Raw genomic sequence first — 21,949 nt, 5'->3', positions numbered from 1 at the left:
CATATACACCATGAAATACTATGCAGCCATGAAAAAGAATGAGTTCATGTCCTTTGCAGGGACATGGATGAAGCTGGAAACCATCCTTCTCAGCAAACTAACACAACAGCAGAAAACCAAACACCACATGTTCTCACTCATAAGTGGGAGTTAAACAATGAAACACATGGACACAGGGAGTGGAACATCACACACTATGGCCTGTAGAGGTTTTAGGGGGCTTGGGGTGGGATACCCTTAGGAGAAATACCTAATGTAGATGATGGGTTGATGGGTGCAGCAAACCACCATGGCATGTGAACACCTGTGTAACAAACCTGCATGTTCTGCACATGTACCCCATAACTTAAAGTATAATATAAATAAAAAGAAGTGAAGCTCAGAACAAACAAAGTTCCACAGATCTCTAGGGCGGAGGCAAAATGCTGCCAGTCTCTCTGCTAAAGCATAGCAAGAGTTACTTTTACTCCAGTTCCCCGTAAGTTCCTCATCTGCACCTGAGACCACCTCAGCCTGGGCTTTACTGTTTAGATCACTATTAACATTTTGGTCAAAATCATTTAACAGGTCTTTAGGAAATTGCAAACTTTCTGACATCTTCCTGTCTTCTTCTGAACCCTCAAAATGGTTACAATCTGTGCCTTTTACCCAGTTTCAAAATTGCTTCCACATTTTCAGGTTATCTTTATAGCAGTACCCCATTCTCTGCAGTACCAATTTCCTGTATTAGTTCATTTTCGCACTGCTGTAAAGAACTTCCCTCAACTGGGTAATTTACAAAGAAAATAGGTTCTGTTGACTCACATTTCCACATGGCTGGGGTGGCCTCAGGGAACCCACAGTCATGGTGGAAGGGGAAGCAGGCACATCTTACATGCGGAGAGAGAGTGTGAAGGGGGAAAGAGCCCCTTATAAAACCATCAGATCTTGTGAGAACTCACTCACTATCATGAGAACAGCATGGCAGTAACTACCCCCATGATCCAATTACCTCCCACCAGGCCCCTCCCTTGACATGTGGGTATTACAGTTTGAGACGAGATTTAAATGGGGACACAGATCCAAACCATATCGATGGGTTTAATTTTATGGGTAAGTTAGGGAATGTAGAAATAAGTAAGAAAGGTATCAAGAATTCATGTGACTGGGCAGAGTGGGTGGCACCTGTAATTCCAGTGACTTGGGAGGCTGAAGTGGAAGGATCCCTTGAGGGCAGGAATCAGGATGTGAGACCAACCTGGGCAACAAGTGAGACAGTCTCCTAAAAAAAAAAGAAAAAGAGCCGATGTGATTGTGAATAATTTTGAGGGGGAGCTCAAAATATACAGATTTACTATTAATCTTGGTGTAGGTATTCCTAGGGCAGGATGTGTGACAGGTGGGTCCCATCTCTATTTTGTTAAGTATACTTGAGATCCACTCTAAAATGGTAAATGAGTTCAAGGTGGACCTTAAAAACTGAAAGAAAATGGAAGGGTGAAGGGTTCGGCAAAATGAAATAGAAAGTCTGTGGGATCCAATGCGTAAGAGGGACTTAGAATATTGTAGATGGACTATGTAGGTTTTGTTTATTAATTTTTTTTTTCCAAGATGAAGTCTCACTCTGTCACCAAGGCTGGAGTGCAGTGGCACGATCTCAGTTCACTGAAACTTCCACCTCCCGTGTTCAAGCAATTCTCCTGCCTCAGCCTCCCAAGTAGCTGAGATTACAGGCACACACCACCACACCCGACTGACTTTTGTATTTTCAGTAGAGACAGGGTTTTACCATGTTGGCCAGGCTGGTCTTGAACTCTTGACCTCGTGATCTGCCCACCTCAGACTCCCATGTGCTGGGTGTTTATTATAACTTTTAATTGATATTTCATGTACTTTTGGTTATGATTGCATACTTTAGCATAATTTAGATTTCTGATCTCCATAATTATGTAATAATAATAGAAAACATGAAACAATATGTGTCAAACTCTGCTGGAGTGGGGTGTGTGTGTGTGTGTGTGTGTGTATGTGTGTATGTGTGTATGTGTGTATTTTACCTCTATTGAATCTAATGACAAACAGGTAGGTGCAATAAATTGGAGAGACGTTATCCCAAGCTCATCTGCCCAATAAGATATGAAGAGAGAAACCTTATTTGACTATTGCTTTACCTTAGTGTCTCCTGGAAAAACAGGAACTACATAAAGCAGCACCAGCATGGCTTCATTATCTTTTCTCTCCTTTGGGCATGATGCTTCTTTGAAGTCTAACTCAGTCATACAAGCAGAGAATAGAATCTGATTGTAGTTTTGAAAGAACCATTTAAAGGCACAAGGATATATTAGTCTGTGTCCATGCTGTATATTACTTAAATGAGAATGGATACTTAAAAATCTTATCTTTATGAATAAATATTTATGACTATTATCAGATAGTATAACCCATTAATACTAATATTGAAAATGTTTCATCTTTTCTAAGAAAACTTTTTTTCCTATTTATGTTTTTCCTCTTGTAAGGACACATACTATAGTCACAGCTGCCCAATATTATTCATCTTATTAGGGAGTGAGTGGTTTCCAATATGAAAGCATTGGCTTCCAGTGTAAATGCTATTTGTAGTTATCAGAGTTTTCATCATTGAGGACAGATAGGAGCAGAACTAAATTGGTTATGGGTTACAAAAGTTATTAATAGTAGATGCTATGAAAAAGCATATTATTGGCTTTTTGTTGGTTGATTTTAAATAATTATTGCAATAGCCACATTCTTTTGGTTTCTCTCTCTCTCTCTCTCTCTCTCTCCCTCTCTGTCTCCCCTCCCTCTCTCTCCTTCCCTCTCTCTCTCTCTTTCTGTCTTCCTCTCTCTCTTATGCCGGGCCTTCTCCTTCTCTCTGTTTCTAATTCTGTCCTTTTATCTGATCTTTCTAGGCTATCTATGTAATTGTTGTGGTTTGGTATAATTTTCCAAGGAGTTGATCATGGTTCATTATAAATATTAAAGATGAGAGAAGACCTGTTATAGCCCACAGCAAGTTGCGGCTCTAAGCGTTTCCCCTGATGAGGTGTCTGCTACAGATGATTCTATTGTTTAGTGAAAGGATCACAAGTATGACAAGAGAGCCTCTGGCCTCAAGCAACTCATAAACAAGTGGATAACATGTAGAAATCAATGAACACTATAATGGAAATGTACAGAAGCTGGAATAGAGCACACAGCCTCTTTGCTGTCATTGGAAAGTGACTGGATTTGGAATGTGATGATTTTGCTTGTTCACTGTGTGGCTTTTCTCAGTTGTCTTAATCAAACTGAGCTCCGTTTTCTAATTGGCAAATTAGAGATCAAGATAACATATCTTTCAGGGTTTTTGTGAATATTAGTTGAATTATTTGATGAATCTAGTTTGTATAATAAAATATGAATATAAGATCCTTTTATTCAGCTTGATATTTTGACTTTAACAATGGAAGCCATGTTGTGTGAGATCCCAGCGTAGTTCTCTGTTGCAATGTTAAAGCATTCCTTTAGAGCACTGAAAGGAGATTCTTCTTTGTGTGTTTTTCCATATTAGTATTTCTAACATATGCTCTCATGACATTTTTTCTGATGGTATAGAAATAAAGCAGCCTGTAAGAAAGGTGGTCAATTTTGTGTATTCCTGTCCCCATAGCATACATTGTTAGAGGTACTCCTTCAAATTTGTACTTATCATGCCTGAAGGGGATGAGATGGAGTGGATGTGGCTTGCCAAAAGGCATGGCAGTGAGAAGTAAAGAGAAAAACTAGCAATCGCATTTTTCTTCCCAATTTATCCATTGGTAGAATTCATTTTCTGAGTTTATCTTGAAATAATTACACATGAAGTTAAGCTTACCTTTAAGGTTAATGCAATTGTTCTGCTTTTTAAATTATTTTAACTTACATGAAAGAAAAGTATAATTTTCTAGTTTACTGTAGTCCATATTTCCCCTTTATTTATGTGAAGAATGAAGTTAATGTCTTGAGAAGTCATTTTCAGTGTCTATTTACTTAAAATGATCAGTCCGTCTGACTGTGTTAGTATAGAAATAGGCCAGGTGTTATGACTCATGCCTGTAATCCCAGCACTTTGGGAGGCGGAGGCGGAGGCGGAGGCAGGCGGATCACAGTGTCAAGAGATGGAGACCATCCTGGCTGACATGGTGAAACCCTGTCTCTACTAAAAATATGAAAATTAGCTGGGTGTGGTGGCGTGTGCCTTTAGTCCCAACTACTCGGGAGGCTGAGGCAGGAGAATCGCTTAAACCTGGGAGGTGGAGGTTGTAGTGAGCTGAGATCACGCCACTGCAGTCCTGCTTGGCGACAGAGCAAGACTCCATCTCACCAAAAAAAAAAAAAAAAAAAAATATATATATATATATATATATAGCCACATGCAGTTTAATGTTTGCTGATAGGTCATTGTTCTGGTTACAACTACTTTTTGAACTTTCTGCATTATCATCTCCTTTTAAGCATGGCATATAGAAGTTGTAGTGATAATTAGCAAGGACATATCTGCACATTTTTGCTGGTTATAGTAGACACTTGTTAAGTGAATGAACTCTAGGTTAAAACTGAATCCTCCAATTCTACCTCATCAGGTTCTGATTTTTCTGAAGGACAAGAGCAACACATTAGATAGATTTAGGAATATATCATGGAGAATGTAGAAGATGTCACGTTTACCATTATTTTTGTGCACTGTTCAACTACTGTCCCCCTTTCTCAAAATGTAAGAAAATATGACTGTCAGGTGAAATCTCCTTTAATTTCCTGTATGCCAGTAGTAGTTCTGTACAACCCTATGCTTTCTTACCCTCTTTCCTTCAGCTTAGAGAAAAGTGTTCACTTTGACATTACAGATCCCAGCCCGTCCACTGGGTCCTTGATTCAGTCTCCTATCTTCTCCAGGGCCATGTCTCACCTGCCATTCTTTTCTTATATTTCCAACCTCTGCTTATCCGTTGTGTTTTTTCTTTGTTTTTAATTGCTCATTTCACTCAATTTGTCATGCCACATTTGTCTGTAGTTGCTATCCATTTTATGCTTTCCTGATCTAAGTCCTCAGAAGTGTCCTTCACTTACTTTCCTCACTTACTTCCAGTCTTCACTTACTTTCTTCACTTCCAGTCTTTGCTTACTTTCTTCTCATTCACTCTTTAGTCCGTTGCAATAAGTTCTTTGTCTGCCACCCTGTCCAATTGATCAAAACTGCTCTGAATGAGGTAACTTATCTTTTTTGTTGCTTTTTTAAATTAGCAATTCCAACAGATATTTTTTCAACCTATTGTTTTGGTGGACTTTTTTGCTTCATGTATGTAACTCTTCTTGAAACTGTTTCCTTTACTTTTATGACACAATCGTTTTTTTTTGTGCCTTTTAAATTGTTCCTTCTCTATTTGCTTAATGACTGTTATATCTTCAAATATTGATCCTATTCAGGGTACCTTTTTTGATCCTTTGTTTACTCAGTGCCCATACTCTCTCTCTGAGTGATTGTAACCATTTTTATGGTTTCTACTATCTATACACTGATAACTCCCAAAATGCATTTTCAGTCTAGACCTTCTCCCCGGTCTTAGGCTTATGTGAACAGTTTCTAAAGGATCATCTCTGACTAGATTTTCTCCAGCTGCCTCAGAGTTTACATGACTAAACCTGAAGTTTTTATAGTCTCTCCTAAGCCAGTTCTTCTATCTTTTTACTATTTCAGTTGGTAGCACCATAATCTACCTTGTCACCTAAGTCAGAACTATGGAATGCATTTATTCATGCTTCCACTTCATTGCCCATATTCAGTCAATAAGCTGGTCTCCAGATTACATGTTGATATTTTGTGTTTATTTTCCCAGTCAGTCCTTTTCTTTCTCTTCCACTGCAGCTGCTTAGTTCATTTCACTCTTCACCGATGTTGGGACTAATACAAGTGTTTTCAGTTGATCTCTCAATGTTTTATCATGTTCTCCTCAAATAAGCCCTTCCTATAACCAACAGAATGATGAAATTGAAATAAGACCATTTCATTTTTCTGCATTACAACTTTCAGTGCCTCCTTCCTGCTCCCACTGCTGACAGTAATATTTCTCATACTTAGTTTCATAGATATGTGTGTGTGCTTCAGAATATTCAATGAGAACTTTTCAATTTGGTTTGTGCGTTTTACTGATAATCATTTTAAAAACAACCACCGCTTCGTGTTTATGATGGCATATCTGTCAAAGAGTGACCTAGAGTAATTAGATTTAGCTTTAAATGCAGTATTTTTCAGCCAATATGAGGAAATTCTAGAAGTTATAGACATAGTTTCATGGATCTATACCACATACACACATATGTACATACACAGGTACATATACATGTATATACATATATATACACACATATATGATATACATACACAGAGATATGTAGATATCTGTATATATTTATATTTGTATATCAGATATTTTATGTGTGTATCTGCATAATTTTTCCAAAGGGGTCCTAATATTATTCAAGTTGGAAATTCACTCTACACTTTATAGGATGAATTGTAAGGTTCTTAATATGTCTTGTGTTATCTTTTATGATCTGCCCTCTACATTATGTATCTTAGTCTCTTATACTTTCTGTGGAAGCAACATCAAATTACTTGAGAGTCCTCATAAACACAAATGCTATTATTTTTCCTGTTGTATTTATGCGTTTACACTTACCCCTTAGGTGTATGGAATTATCTTGCCTTCTCTCTTCTCCTAACTTTAACTTTGAACTCCTACTTTATAAGTAGTTCCATCATGACCTCTTCCAGGATACACTTATCTAACAAGGTAGGCTGTTCACTGGCCCTCCTGATTTTATAGTTCCCTCGACAAATCTCTATGTCTGGGTACACCTTATTGCTTTGTAGTTACTTATTGGATTCACTACCAGACTGTGACCTTCTTCGGGTCTTGTGGCTTTCTCCTCTGCATTTTTCAAGCATGGCATTGTAATTGAATGAAAGATAATGACCTGAAAATACATGAATGAATCACCTTTCTACCCATGAAGATAAAGACCTTTTTTCTACAGTCATTTCAATTTCTTTCACAGTTTTTTCTTTACTCAGTTTTTACACTACTGCTTGTTAAATGCTTAATGTGTATTTATATACTTCATTTCTTATTTTAAATAAGTATCAATGGCTAGTCTTACATGAAGAAATTTCAGCTGCATGAAGATAATCCTTCTATTCCTTTATTTTTCAGGAAACCTATCTTCCCAGTTGGAGGCTCAGGAACCTAAGAGTTCTGAAAGTACATTAACTTCGATGGAAGATTCTGGATGTGATTTGTCAAATGAGCAGAGAACTGAATCCTCAGACCTGTCCCAGCACTTTGTAGAAAGCTGTACCCCCACTCACTTTCCACCACTGCCTCTTGTGAAAAGACCTTGTGCTATCCTGCAAAATCCTTTGTCATCTCACATGCAATTCTTGCAATATCTTCTTGAATTAAAGAACTTGACAGAATCAGGTAATCTTAAAAGAGACTTAACCCACTTTGAAAAAGACTCTTCCACAGTCTCTGATTCTGTTTTTCAGTTGCTGGATGGCCTGATCAGTTTTTACCGTAATCCCAAACTTCCTTTTTCAAGATTTTGGACAGAGGCTGTTGGTACTTTAGCTAGTCTGATCAGTGACTGTAACTTGTCTAGTCATATTCTTAAAAAGTGTTCCAAGAAGTTGGAAGAATTTGAGAAAACCCTACTACATGCTATTTTAGGAAACAATCATATAAATCGGGTAAGTAATAAATCCTTCTTTTATTCATAAAATGCTAGTAATTTTAGTGAGCATCTCTTTCGGTAATGTCTGTTGTTGTCCCTTAGCCTTGTGGTTCAAGGAGTACCTTAGTGGGTCTTTTTCTGCAGCTGTCTGCAGCTCTTATCTGTCATGATGTCTCCACCTCTAGCCTCTGATTTCTACAACATAGTTTTCTGCATAGATGCCTTTGCTTCAAGCTTGTTCTTCTTTGCTTTGAATTACTTTCTCTGTTTTATTATCAGCACCCTTGGATTCTTTTCTTCTTATGTTTTCCCTTTTCTGTTTCTATTTCCTATTGTTCAAAAAGTCTCAAAACTTTTGAGAAAACCACTAACAAATAAGGTTTTCTAAACTTAACTTCTGTGAGTGTTAAATTCCTCATAATGGATTCTCTGTACTGTATTGAATTTGCTGTTTTTCTGGCATTGACTGGCAAATGCCTTGGGGTTGAGGAATATTTTTCTCTTCTTTTGACCTTTCCCTTGTAAGTGGTAAATGCCTCATGGACCCTCTGCAGGTGTGGGTGAATTGAATAAATTGGCTAAGGAGCACGTAATATAAAGCTTTATTATGTTTTTTTCTTATTTATTTAACATGGCTTAGGAAGATTTACTCAGGGATTCTTTTTTAACAAGTGACATTGAGATAACCTGAAGTTGTTTTGTTGTTTGGCTCTTGAGACATGGTAGAGAGTTTCTTTTTCAAATTATTTCTGCCTTCTTTGCCATCTGATCCTTTTACTGGGAAATTCCAAATGGCTTTACATTTTAATCCTCTTGAATTGACTACCAAAATATAATAGAATAAACCAAAAGGTCTATCTAACTTATTTACTATATTTCACTGTAGGAAAAAGGTTATTGGAGCTTGTTTCTTTGGATACATTATTGTTAAATATTTGCCTCAGTGCTATGATCTAACATTTAGAGTTTTTGTACAGTGGAGGCTTTATCTGAGTTTTCAAAATTTTGATAAAATTTGCACTGCTAAACCAATTTATTTCATGTACAGCTGTTCTTTCCTTCTCTATTAAGGTATGATTTGATCAGTATTTTATAAACTTTATGATTAAGCTTTTGGCATTTGTGAAAGATATTGAATTTTCTGTCTGGAAAATGGAAATCCTTTTCTTTTGGACATGGTCAATCAGGAATTAAATATCAAATTTGCCATAGTTGTATCTGAGATATAAAATCCATTTCTAAACCATCAAAATATCTTAAATACTTCATATTTTTTAAACTTCTTTTTATACTTTTGCTTTCTTTTAAAAACTACTTTAGCAGTCTTTATGTAACTTGGAACCTTGAAGATACTGGCATTTATATTCCATATCAGAGTTACTGAATGATGCAAATATTTTCCAGTCTAGTCTTTGCCTTTATATATATGTATTGGAGGTTGATATGACTTACTCCTACACAAGAGTAACCTTGGGAATTGTATGGAAGGAGGAGTATGTGTAGAATAAACTACACATAAACTTGTGAAATTCCTCTTTACTCTTTCCTCCACCTTCCTCAAGGAGATGGACAGAGTCTTGGAGGTGCAAGCTGTGCTGCCTGGGATTGGTGGAGGGGTGACATAAGCACTTCCTTGGTTGCCTCAGCTGTTATCTCGCTAGGTTCCATGCACTCTAAGTTCCCTGACTCTGAGCCCAGCACAGCACCAAGACTTGTGCAGGAATTGCAGTCCTTGTGGTCTAGGGTGCCCTTCATGTTTATTTATAACCCCAAAATAGTTTAGTCCATTGTGGCAGGGCTTGCCAAAACTCAGATTCCAACTGCAACAGTTACTCCTGTAAGAAAGCCATTCATTCACTTGTTCTTCTACTGTTGGCCAACTGTTCAGCAATGGCTGGCACGATGGCAAGTGACATAAGAAATATATACTTCATCCATAGAACCACCTATACCATCACAAGTTTGAAATGAAAACTATAGTTTTCATTTCTTGTAGAGACTTCCTGGTTTTGGTATCAGGATAATCCTGACCTCATAAAATGTGTTTGGAAGTGGACCTTTTTATTTTCAGGAAGAGTTTAAGAAAGATTGTTCTTAATTCCTCTTTGAATGTTTGGTAGGATTTACCTGTGTGGTCATCAGATTATTTGTTGGGAGCCTTTTTTTTTTTTTTTTTTTTTTTTTTTAGATGGAGTCTTACTCTGTCACCAGCCTGGAGTGCAGTGGCACTGCAACCTCCACTTCCTGGGTTCAGGCGATTCTCCTGCCACAGCCTCCCGAGTAACTGGGACTACAGGCGCATGCCACCACACCCAGCTAATTTTTGTGTTTTTAGTAGAGATGGGGTTTCACCATATTGACCAGGATGGTCTCAATCTCTTGACCTCATGATTTGCCTGCGTCGGCCTCCCAAAGTGCTAGGATTACAGGCGTGAGCCACCACACCCGGCCTGTTGGGAGACTTTTGATTGCTGATTCAATCCCCTTATTTGTTACTGGTCTTTTCAGGCTTTCTGTTTCTTCCTGATTCAGTTTTGGTAAGTTGCATATTTTTAGGAATTTATCCATTTCTTATAAATCATCCAGATTGTTGGCATATAATTGTTCATCACGCTTCCCCTATGATCCATTTTCTGTCTAAGGCATCCATTATAATATCTCCTTTTTGATTTCTGATTTTGTCTTCTTTTTCTTTTCTTACTCTAGGTAAGGGTTTGTCAATTATTTTATCTTTTCAAAAGGCAAACTCATAGATTTTTTTTTATTTTTAAACTGTTTCCTTCTTGTTCACAATTTATTTTTTTGCTCCAATCTTTATTATTCTCTTTCTTCTGCTTATTTTGGGCTTAGTTTATTCTTTGTAGTGGAGTTTAATACCTCAATTACAATAATGGATGGAACATCCAGACAGAAAAATCAATAAAGAAACAACTGACTTGAACGACGCTGTAGAGTAAATGGATTTAATTGACCTATACATAACTTTCCACTCAACAGCAGAAGAATACACATTCTTCTCAAGTGCACACAGAATGTTCTCCAGGATAAATGAAATTTTAGGTCACAAAACATGTCTTAACCATTTTAGAAGTTCAAAAGCTTTCTAGATGTTTCTTTCTGACCACAATATAATGAAATTAGAATTCAACAACAATATGTAAAATGGTAAAATTTACAAGTATGTAGAAACTAAACAATAAAATTTTGAACAAACTTTGTGTCAAAGAAGAAATCAAAGGGAAATTCAAAAGTATCTCAAGACAAACAAAAATGGAAACAGAATTTACCAAAACCTGTGGGATGCAGCAAAAGTAGTAATAAGGAAATTTATAAGGATAAATGTCTACATAAAAAAATAAGAATCTTAAGTGAACAAGTTTTCAAATATTTTTAGCACAGAGATTAATAGCTGGAATTAGAATTCTGAAGCTTTTACTCACTAGCTATGACCTTAGATAAGTTAACTAACTTCCATGTTCTACATCTGTAAAATGTAGGTAATAAATGTGACTTCATAGGGCTAAATACTTAGCATAATATCTGACAACATATAAAAACTTAATAAATGTTTCTTTTTGTTACGTTTCTCTTGAGGAAGTGATTATATCTTATTTTCTCCACTATGCCCAAGACAATGTTGAGTTTGTTGTAGCAGCAACGTGAGGTATTTTTTTGAATTGAAAATAAGATAATGAAAAGAAGTGACAACTTATATTTCATATACCCTCATAAACTTAAATACCATCAGCTGATTTTCTAAGCAGCAGCTCTTATTAATACCATGACATTCCTGAAACACCTCCATATATATTAGGAAGTTGTATATTATCTTTTTGTGGCACTATTTTCCACAGCTACAGCTTCCAATTGGCCAATGAGCTTAGTAGGGCATAGTGGATATTTTTCTTTCTGTTTTAATTATGGAAAGTCCTTTGTAAATTTAACTATTTGAATGTCATGGTTTTAATTACTCTTTCCACTGGTCCCTTCCTATAGAGCTGTGCTATGTTGCATCTCTGATATAGCATTTTGAAGTTGGTGATTCCCTCTTATACTGTCAGTTTTGCTTCAGTCACAGTCATTTGTGCTTAGATCATTTCAGGCAGTTTATGGATAAATCTGAAGATGATGGATCATGAAATCAGATTTTTTTTTTTTTTTTTTAAGGCAGAGTCTCTCTCTGTTGCCCAGGCTGGAGTGCAGTGGCATGATCTCGGCTCACTGCAAGCTCTGCCTCCTGGGTTCACGCCATTCTCCTGCCTCAGCCTCCTGAGTATCTGGGACTACAGGTTCCTGCCACCACACCTGGCTAATTTTTTTTGTATTTTTAGTAGAGACAGGGTTTCACCGTGTTAGCCAGGATGATCTTGATCTCCTGACCTCATGTTCCACCCGCCTCAGCCTCTCAAAGTGTTAGGATTACAGGCGTGAGCCACCATGCCCAGCTGAAATCAGTTTTCTTTTTTTTTCTAGTATGTATCCCTTAGTTGTATCTTGAAACTTATTCATGCCATAATTGTATTGACCAGTAAAATATGTTGACTTTTTAATTTAATTCTGCTCAGGTAGCAGTATTTGTTGTATGTTTCTCTGCTGCAAGTTAGGACACTGTTTTAGTAATAACACTGGCTTTTCTTCCTGTGCTAACTTTCCAACAGCCTTATCCTCTGTGTTTGTGATTTTTTATGGTCATGGCTATTAACCAGTTACTTAACCAGTCTGCTTTGTTTGAGAATATTCCTTGGGAAATATAAAGGAAGTCTAAGGTTAAGGGTCATTTCATCCTTGTGCATAGCTGTATTAAAACAAACAAACAAACAAACAGAAAACAGCTGGGTGCAGTGGCTCACACCTGTAATCCCAGCACTTTGGGAGGCCGAGGCGGCTGGATCATGAGGTCAAGAGATAGAGACCATTCTGGCCAACATTGTGAAACCCTGTCTTTACTAAAACTACAAAATCAGCTGGGCATGGTGGTGTGCACCTGTAGTCCCAGCTGCTTGGGAAGCTGAGGCAGGAGAATCGCTAGAACCCAGGAGGCAGAGGTGGCAGTGAGCCGAGATCGCACCACTGCACTCCAGCCTGGTGACTCAGTGAGACTCCCTCAGTAAATAACAGGAAAAGTCAGGCACGGTGGCTCATCCCTGTAATCCCAGTACTTTGGGAGGCTGAGGCGGGCGGATCACTTGAGCCCAGGAGTTTGAGACCATCCTGGGCAACATGGTGAGACCCTGTCTCTACAAAAAGTACAAAAAAAGTTAGCCAGGCATGGTCTTGCATGCCTGTAGTCCCAGCTACTCACGAGTCTGAGGTGAGAGGATTGCTTGAGCCCAGGAGGCAGAGGTTGCAGTGAAAAAAGATCACATGACAGCGCTCTAGCCTGGGCCACAGAGGAAGAAACTGACACACACACACATATAAAAGGAAAAATATGGGTTAATGTTCCTGCAATTTTACTTTAATTAGATAAACATTTACTGAAACAGTTGTATCATAAACCAGAATTTTAATACTTCTTTTGATCACTGCATCAGTATATAAATCAAACATTTTCTGAATTTTCAAAGCAGTGTTTAACTTTCATTGCTCATGCAGCGGAAGGAGGAAGAGACAGAACGGAACTTTCTTCAATTTACTTTCAAAGTATACTATACATTTAAATACCTCTTATTAAAATAATAGCAGTCTTCCTATTATGCTTTATAGTATATAAAGTACTTTCACATGGAGCTTATTATCTCTGTGTCATGGTTGTTATTACTGTCTTCAGTTTATAGATGAGAAAATTGAGGTCAGGCAGGTTAATGAATTCACTGGAAGTACTTAACCAGTACTAGAAGACCTAGGTCCCATGTTCAGGTATATGATGATGAATATTTTCCTCATGGTATTATGTCATATTTCCATCATTAATTTTTACAGTTTTCTAGATTTTTTTCCTAAGTGCAAAAGAAATCAACTTTTGTTAATGCGTTAAAATATTCATTGGTAATGAAAGACCTTAGTGACATTTTTCTAAATTGTATAAAGACAATATTTACACTGGTTTGGTTAAATTACTAAATTATGTTATGTGTAAAAATTTATGTTTATAGGACTGGGCACGGTGGCTCATGCCTCTAATCCCAGCACTTTGGGAGGCTGAGGCAGGTGGATCATCTGAGGTCAGGAGTTCAAGACCAGCCTGGCCAACATGGCAAAACTCCATCTCTACTAAAAATACAAAAATTATCCAGACGTGGTGGCACGTGCCTGTAGTCCCAGCTACTTGGGAGAATGAGGCAGGAGAATTGCTTGAACCTGGGAGGCAGAGGTTGCAGTGAACTGACATCGTGCCACTGCACTCCCTTGTGGGTGACAGAGCAAGACTCTGTCTCAAAAAAAAAAAAAAAAAAAAAGAAAAAATTGTATACAGACAGCAAAAGGAGAAAGAAAAGTCCTGTTCTGTGGTACAATATAAAATCACCTGTTTCTTGTTCTTTTTTATTGGCTATAAACAACAGTCTTTTGGAAACTTTATAATTACATATACAACCTTGTCATCTTAGTTTCTAATTGAATATAAGTTATATGGTTTTGCTTGTGTGCACATAAAAATAAAACTGTCAAAGGAGGCAGAGCAAGATACTCGAACACAGTAGCAATTGCTGCACCCCCTTTGCCTCCACAGGAACACTAAATTGAACAACTGTCCACACAGGAAAGGACCTTCATGAAAACCAAAAATCAGGTGAGCTCTAATAGTACCTGATTTTAACATTACATTAAGGAAAGAGTCATGGAAGAGGGCAGGAAAATCTGTCTTGAATTGCCTACACCACCCCTTCCCTATTCCCTGGCAGCAGCCATATGGCACAGAAAGATGATCTGTGTGTTTGAGGTAGAGAGAATATACTGATTGTGGGACCTTGCTTTGCAGCTTATTGCTGTCCTATCAGTGGGAAGCAACAGGGGGCAGAACTCAGCTTGTGCCCATAGAGGCAACATTTATACTAGGCCTGGCCAGAGGCAAATCATCCATCCTAGCAATTGGAACCTGAGTTTTGGCAAGTCCTGCCACCATGGGCTAAAGTGTTCTGGGGTTCTAAATAAAACATGAAAGGCAGCCTAGACCACAAGGACTGCAATTCGTGCACAAGTCCTGGTGCTGTGCTGGGCTTGGAGCCAGGGAACTTGGAGTGCATGGAACCTAGTGAGATACCGGCTGAGACTACAAAGGAAGTGCTTGTGTCACCCCTTCACCAACCCCAGGCAGTACAGATTGTATCTCCAAGACCCCTTCCATCTGCTTGAGGAAGGTGGAGGGGAAGAGGACCTTGTTTTGTAACTTGGATTCCTGCCCATCCACAGTAGAATAAGGCAACAGGCAGACTCCTAAGGCCCCCATCTCAGACCCTAGTCCCTGGATGACATTTCTAAACACACCATAGGCCAGAAGGGAACCCATTGCCTTGAAGGGAAGGGCCCAGTCCTGGCAGAATTTATCACGTGCTGAATAAAGAGCCCTTGGGCCGTGTGTAATTAGTATTGGTAGCCAGGCACTATTTACCACAGGCCTTGGGTGAGACCGAGACCCATGTTGGCTTCAGGTGTGACCCAGCACACTCCCAGCACATTCCCAACTGTGGTAACTTTGGGGAGAGACTACTTCTGCTTGAGAAAAGGAGACAGAAGAGTAAAGGGGTCTTTGTTTTGCAGCCTGAGTACAGCTTGGCCACAGTGGGGTAGAGCACCAAGAGATCGCCTGGGATAAACAAAATCAACAAACCTTTAGCTAGACTAAGAATAAAGAGGGAAGACCCAAGTAAAGATAATCAAAGACAAAAAAGGAGCCATTACAACCAATACCTCAGAAATTCAAAGTATCATTAGCAGCTACTGTGAGCAGCTATATGCCAATAAATTGGAAAACCTAGAAGAATTATATAAATTCTTAACATACACAACCTACCAAGATTGAACCATGAAGAAATTTAAAGCCTGAATAGGCCAATAACAAGCAATGAGATTGGAGCCCTAATACAAAGTTTACAATGAGAATTATAAAACATTGCTCAAACAAATCATAGATGACATAAACAAATGGAAAACATCCCATGCTCGTGGACAGGAAAAAATAATATCATTTAAATTTCTATACTGCCCAAAGCAGTTTATACATTCAATGCTATTCCTGTCAAAATACCAATCACATTTTTCACAAAAAAAAATTTTAAAAATTACACAGAACCAAAAAGAGCCCAAATACTCAAGGCAATTTTAAGCGAAAAGAACAAAGCTGGAGGTATCACATTACCTATGAACTATAGTGCAAGGCTACAGTAAACAAAACAGCAAGGTACTGGTATACAAACAGATGCATAAACCAATGGAATACAATAGAGAGCTTAGAAATAATGCTCCACACCTCCAACCATCTGATGTTTGACCAAGTAGACAAAAACAAGCAATGGGGAGAGGACTCCCTACACATTAAATGGTATTGGGATAACTGGCTAGCCATATGCAGAAGATTGAAACTGGACCCCTTCCTTACATTATATATAAAAATCAACTGAAGAAGGACCAAAAACTTAAATGTAAAACAAACAAAATAACTACTAAAACCCTGAGAGTTAACCTAGGAAATACTGTTCTGTACAGTATTTCATGCTGAAGACACCAAAAGCAATTGCACAAAAAGAAAAAATTGACAAATTGGATCCAATTAAACTTTAGAGCTTCTTCACAGCAAAATAAACTATCAACAGAGTAAATAGGCACCCTACAGGAAGGGAGAAAATATTTTCAAACTGTGCTCCGACAAAGGTCTTATTTATCCAGAGCCTATAAGGAACTTAAACAAATTTACAAGCAAAAAACAAACAACACTATTATGAAGTTGGAAAAGGACATGAATAGACACTTTTCAAAAGAAGACATACATGTGACTAACAAGCACATGAAAAAAATGCTCAACATGACTAATTAGAGAAATGCAAATCAAAACCATAATAAGATACCATCTCAACCAGTCTAAATGGCTGTTATTAAAAAATCAGAAAAAGATACTGGCAAGATTGTGGAGAAAAGGAAACACTTATACATTGTTGGTGGGAGTGTAAATTAATTCAGCCATTGTGGAAAGTATTGGGGTGATTTTCTAAAGAACTAAAAAGGAATTACTGTTTTGCCCAGAAATTTCATTATTGGGTATATACCCTAAGAAATATGAATTATTTTACTATAAAGACAGATGCATGCATATGTTAATTGCAGCACTATTCACAGTAGCAGAGACATGTAATCAACCTAAATGCCCATTAACAGTAAACTGGATAAGGAAAATATGGTACATATACACTGTGGAATACTATACAGTCATTAAAAGAATGAAATCATGTTCGTTGCAGCAACATGGATGGAACTGGAGACCATTATCCTTGGCAAACTAACAAAGCAACAGAAAATGAAATATTACATGTTCTCACTTAGAAATGTGAGCTAAATAGCAAGCACAGATGGACACAAGGAGGGTAACAATAGACACTGGATCCTACTGTAGGGTGGTTGGTAGGAGGAGGGAGAGGATTAGAAAAAATACCTATTGAGCACTATGCTTAGAACCTGGGTGATAAAATAATCGGTACACCAAAGCTCCATGACGAGTTTACTTATATAACAAACCGGCACCTGTACCCCTAAACCTAAAATAAGAGAAAATTATACCCCTGAAATTCTAATTATAGAAATTTATGTTATTATTTTATACATCATTCTTTCTGTGACTGTCATAAAATAAACTTTAAACTGAAATAAAAAGATAATTAATGGTGAAATTAAAAAGTCTCCCAGTGAAGAAAATCCTGAAATCAGTGACTTCACTTCTGAATTTTATCAGACATTTAATTTTGAACTAATACCAATCCTGTTTGGACTCTTCTGAAAAATAGAGGAGAAGAGGATATTTCCAAACTCATTCCAAAAAGGCCAGTATTACCCTGAAAGCAAAACTAGACAAAGACACATCAAAAAAAGAAAACTATAGGCCAGTATCCCTCATGAACACTGTTACAAATTCCTCAACAAGAATCTAGCAAACCAAATTCCACAACACATTAAAAAGGTCATTCTTCATGACCAAGTGTGATTTAACCCAGGATGCAAGGATGGTTCAGCATATACAAATCAATCAATGTGATACATCATATTATCAGAATGAATGACAAAAAACATGATTATTTCAATTGATGTGGAAAAAGCATATGGTAACTTCAATATCCCTCCAGGATTAAAACTATCAAAAAACTGGATATATTAATAGAAGGAACATACCTCAACAGAATAAAAGCCATATTTGACAGAGCCACAGCCAGTATCATGCTGAATGGGAAAAAAACTGAAAGCCTTTCCTCTAAGATCTGGAAAATAACAAGGATATGCACTTTCAACATAGTATTGGAAGTTCTAACTAGAAAAATCAGAAAAGAGAAATAAAGTGCATTCAGATTGGAAATTAATAATTCAGATTATTTTGGTTTGTAGATGATATGATCATGTATTTGAAAATATCTAAAGACTCCACAAGAAAACTATAAGAACTGAAGAAATATTTAGTAAATTTGCAGGATTCAAGATCAACATAGAGAAATCACTAGCATTTCTATATGTCAACACTGAAAAATGTTAAAAAGAAATCAATAAAGTAATGCCATTTATGATAGCTACAAATAAAAGACCTGTGAATAAACTTAACTAAAGAAGTGAAAGATGTCTTCAATGAAAACTGTAAAACACTGATGAATGAAACAGGACAGGAAATACAGAAAACAAAATATATTTCATGTTCATGGATTGGAATAATCAATATTGCTAAAATGTTCATGCTACCCCAGGCAATCTATACATTCATTATAATCTCTTATCAAAATACCAATGGCATTTTTCAACATAATAGAAAAAATAGTCCTAAACTTTATATAGAACCACAAAAGACCCAGAATAGCCAAAAGTATCTGGGGCAAAAACAACAAAGATGGAGGAATCACATTACCACTATACTGGAGAGCTGTAGTCATCAAAATAGTGTGGCACTGACATAGAAACACACACAAATCAATGGAACAAAATAGAGAACCCAGAAATAAATCTATGCATCTACAGTGAACTCATTTTTGACAAAGATGCCAAGAACATATGTTGGAGAAAGAACAGTATCTTCCATTAATGGTACTGGAAAAGCTGGATATCTGTATGTAAAGTAGTGGTACTAGACCCCTATCTGTCAACATATACAAAATCAAAGTGGATTAAAAATTAAATTTAAGATCTCAAACTATGAAGCAACATTGGGGAAACTTTCCAGCAAATTGGTCTGGGCAAAGGTTTCTTGAGTAACACCCCACAAGCGAAGGCAATCAAAGCAAAAATGGACAGACTGGATTACATCAAGTTAAAAAGCTTTTGCCTACCAAGGAAAACAATTAACAAAGTGAGGAGATGACCCACAGAATGGGAAGAAATATCTGTAAACTACTTATTTGACAAGGGACTAATAACTAGACTATATCAGCAGCTCAAACAACTCTATAGGAAAAACATCTAATAATCTGATTTTTAAATGGGCAAATATCTAAATAGACATTTCTCCAAAGAAATACAAATGGCAAACAGGTATATGAAAAAAGTCCTCAGTTGTCATTGATCATCAGGAAAATGCAAATTAAAATCATAGTGGGATGTAATCTTACCCGAATTAAAATGGCTTTTTTAAAAAAGACAGATAATAACAACTGCTGGTGAGGATGTGGAGGAAAAAAAGACCCTTGTACACTGTTGGTGTAAATGTAAATTAGTACAACCACTATGGAGAACAGTTTGGAGGTTTTTCGGAAGAATAAAAATGGAACTTCAAATGATCCAAGAGGAAGTTAAGTAGGTAAAGAACAGTTTGGAGGTTTTTCAGAAGAATAAAAATAGAACTTCAAATGATCCAGGAACCCCACTGCTAGGTATATACCCAGAAGAAAGGAAATCAGTACATCAAAGAGATATCTGCACTCTCATATATACTGCAGCCTTATTCACAATAGCTAAAATTGGGGAGCAATCTAAGTGTTCATCATCAGATGAATGGATAAATAAAATGTAGTACATACACAGAATGACGTACTAGTCAGCCATAAAAAAGAATGAGATCCCGTCATTTGCAACAACATTGATGGAACTGGAGGCCATTATTTTAAATGAAATAAATGAGACCCAGAAAAACAAACTTAACATGTTCTTACTTATTTGTGGCATTTAAAAATTAAAACAGTTGAATCCATGGAGATAGAGAGTAAAATGATGTTTACCAAAGGCTGGTAAGCGAGGACTTAATTTAGATTGTTGGAACATAGAAGGCCTAATGCAGGAAGTAGCTTTTAAACAGGATGAGAGGAAGTTAAGTAGGTAGAGAGTTGGAGTAAGAATTTTTGTAGTCTAACATGTCATTCTAAGACAGTTATAGGATATGTGCCTGAGCCAGGATGTTATTTGAATATTTGAAAGGAAGCAGTGTTTTAAGGTAGAGAAAGAGAAGGGTAGAGAGCTACATAATGAGTTTAGAAAAATATAGACTGGAAAGGATTGGTATGTTGCCTATACTGTATTAGTTTTCTATGGCTGCTGTAACAAATTACCACAAACTAGTGCCTTAAAACAACAGAAAGAGGCCGGCATAGTGGCTCACGCCTGTAATCCCAGCACTTTGGGAGGCCAAGATGGGCAGATCACGAGGTCAAGAGATTGAGACCATCCTGGCTAACATGATGAAACCCTGTCTCAACTAAAAATACAAAAAATTAGCCAGGCATGGTGGTGGGCACCTGTAGTACCAGCTACTCAGGAGGCTGAGGCAGGAGAATGGTGTGAACCCGGGAGGTGGAGCTGGCAGTGAGCCGAGATTGCACCACTGCATTCCAGCCTGGGCGACAGAGCAAGCCTCCATCTCAAAAAAAAAAAAAAAAAAAAAAAAAAAAAGAAAGATACTCTCTCACAGTTCTGAGGCCAGGATTCTTAAATAATAGTGTATGCAGGGCCACATATCTTCCTGTAGCATGAAAGGAGAATCTTTCCTTGCCTCTTAATATCTTTTAGGGACTGCCAGCATTTCATGACTTGTGGCTACATCTCTGTCTGCTCCATCTTCACATAATCTCCACCATTTGTCTAATATCTCTCTGCCTCTCTCTTAGAAGAATATTTGCGATGACATTTAGGGACCGCCTAGACAATTCAGGGTTACCTCTTAATCTCAGATTCTTTATTTAATCACCTCTGCAAAGACCCTTTATTCATTCTTCTTTCATTCTATAGGATTTGGGGGAACAGGTGGTGTTTGGTTACATGAATAAGTTCTTTAGTGGTGATTTCTAGGATTTTGGTTCACCCATCACTCAAGCAGTGTACAGTGTACCCAGTGCATGGTCTTTTATCCCTCAGCCCCCTCCCACCCTTTCCCCTGAGTCCCCAAAGTCCATTGTATCATTCTTACGCATTTGCGTCCTCATAGCATAACTCCCACTTATGAGTGAAAACATACAATATTTGGTTTTCCATTCCTGAGTTACTTCACCTAGAGTAGTGGTCTCTAATACCATCCAGGTTGATGTGAATGCCATTATTTCATTCCTTTTTATGGCTGTGTGGTATTTCATAGTGTATTTATATACCACAATTTCTTTTTTTTTTAAAATTATACTTTATGTTCTAGGGTACATGTGCACAACGTGCAGGTTTGTTGCATATGTATTCATGTGCCATGCTGGTGTGCTGCACCCATTAACTCATTTACATTAGGTATATCTCCTAATGCTATCCCTCCCCCCTGCCCCCACCCCACAACAGGCCCAGTGTGTGATGTTCCCCTTCCTGTGTCCAGGTGTTCTCATTGTTCAGTTCCCACCTATGAGTGAGAACATGCGGTGTTTGGTTTTCTGTTCTTGTGAATAGTTTGCTGAGAATGATGGTTTTCAGCTGCATCCATGTCCCTACAAAGGACATGAACTCATCCATTTTTATGGCTGCATAGTTTTCCATGGAGTATATGTGCCACATTTTCTTAATCCAGTCTGTAATTGATGGACATTTGGGTTGGTTCCAAGACTTTGCTATTGTGAATAGTGCCACAATAAACATATGTGTGCATGTGTCTTTATAGCAGCATGATTTATAATCC

At 37.5% G+C, this 21,949-nt stretch overlaps 1 protein-coding gene across 1 annotated transcript in view; it reads left to right on the top strand.

The window, feature by feature from the left end:
• MEI4 (meiosis-specific 4 homolog (S. cerevisiae)) overlaps positions 1-21,949 on the top strand; it is a 224,719-nt gene that overhangs the window by 37,110 nt on the left and 165,660 nt on the right. The window contains exon 2 of the mRNA XM_011953553.1: positions 7,230-7,765. Coding sequence (XP_011808943.1) covers positions 7,230-7,765 — 536 coding nt within the window. The remainder of the gene's footprint in view (positions 1-7,229; positions 7,766-21,949) is intronic.

This window comes from Colobus angolensis, unplaced genomic scaffold (genome assembly GCF_000951035.1).
Source record: "Colobus angolensis palliatus isolate OR3802 unplaced genomic scaffold, Cang.pa_1.0 Scaffold367, whole genome shotgun sequence".
Lineage (NCBI taxonomy): Eukaryota > Metazoa > Chordata > Mammalia > Primates > Cercopithecidae > Colobus > Colobus angolensis.
This window is presented reverse-complemented; position numbering and strand designations above follow the sequence as displayed.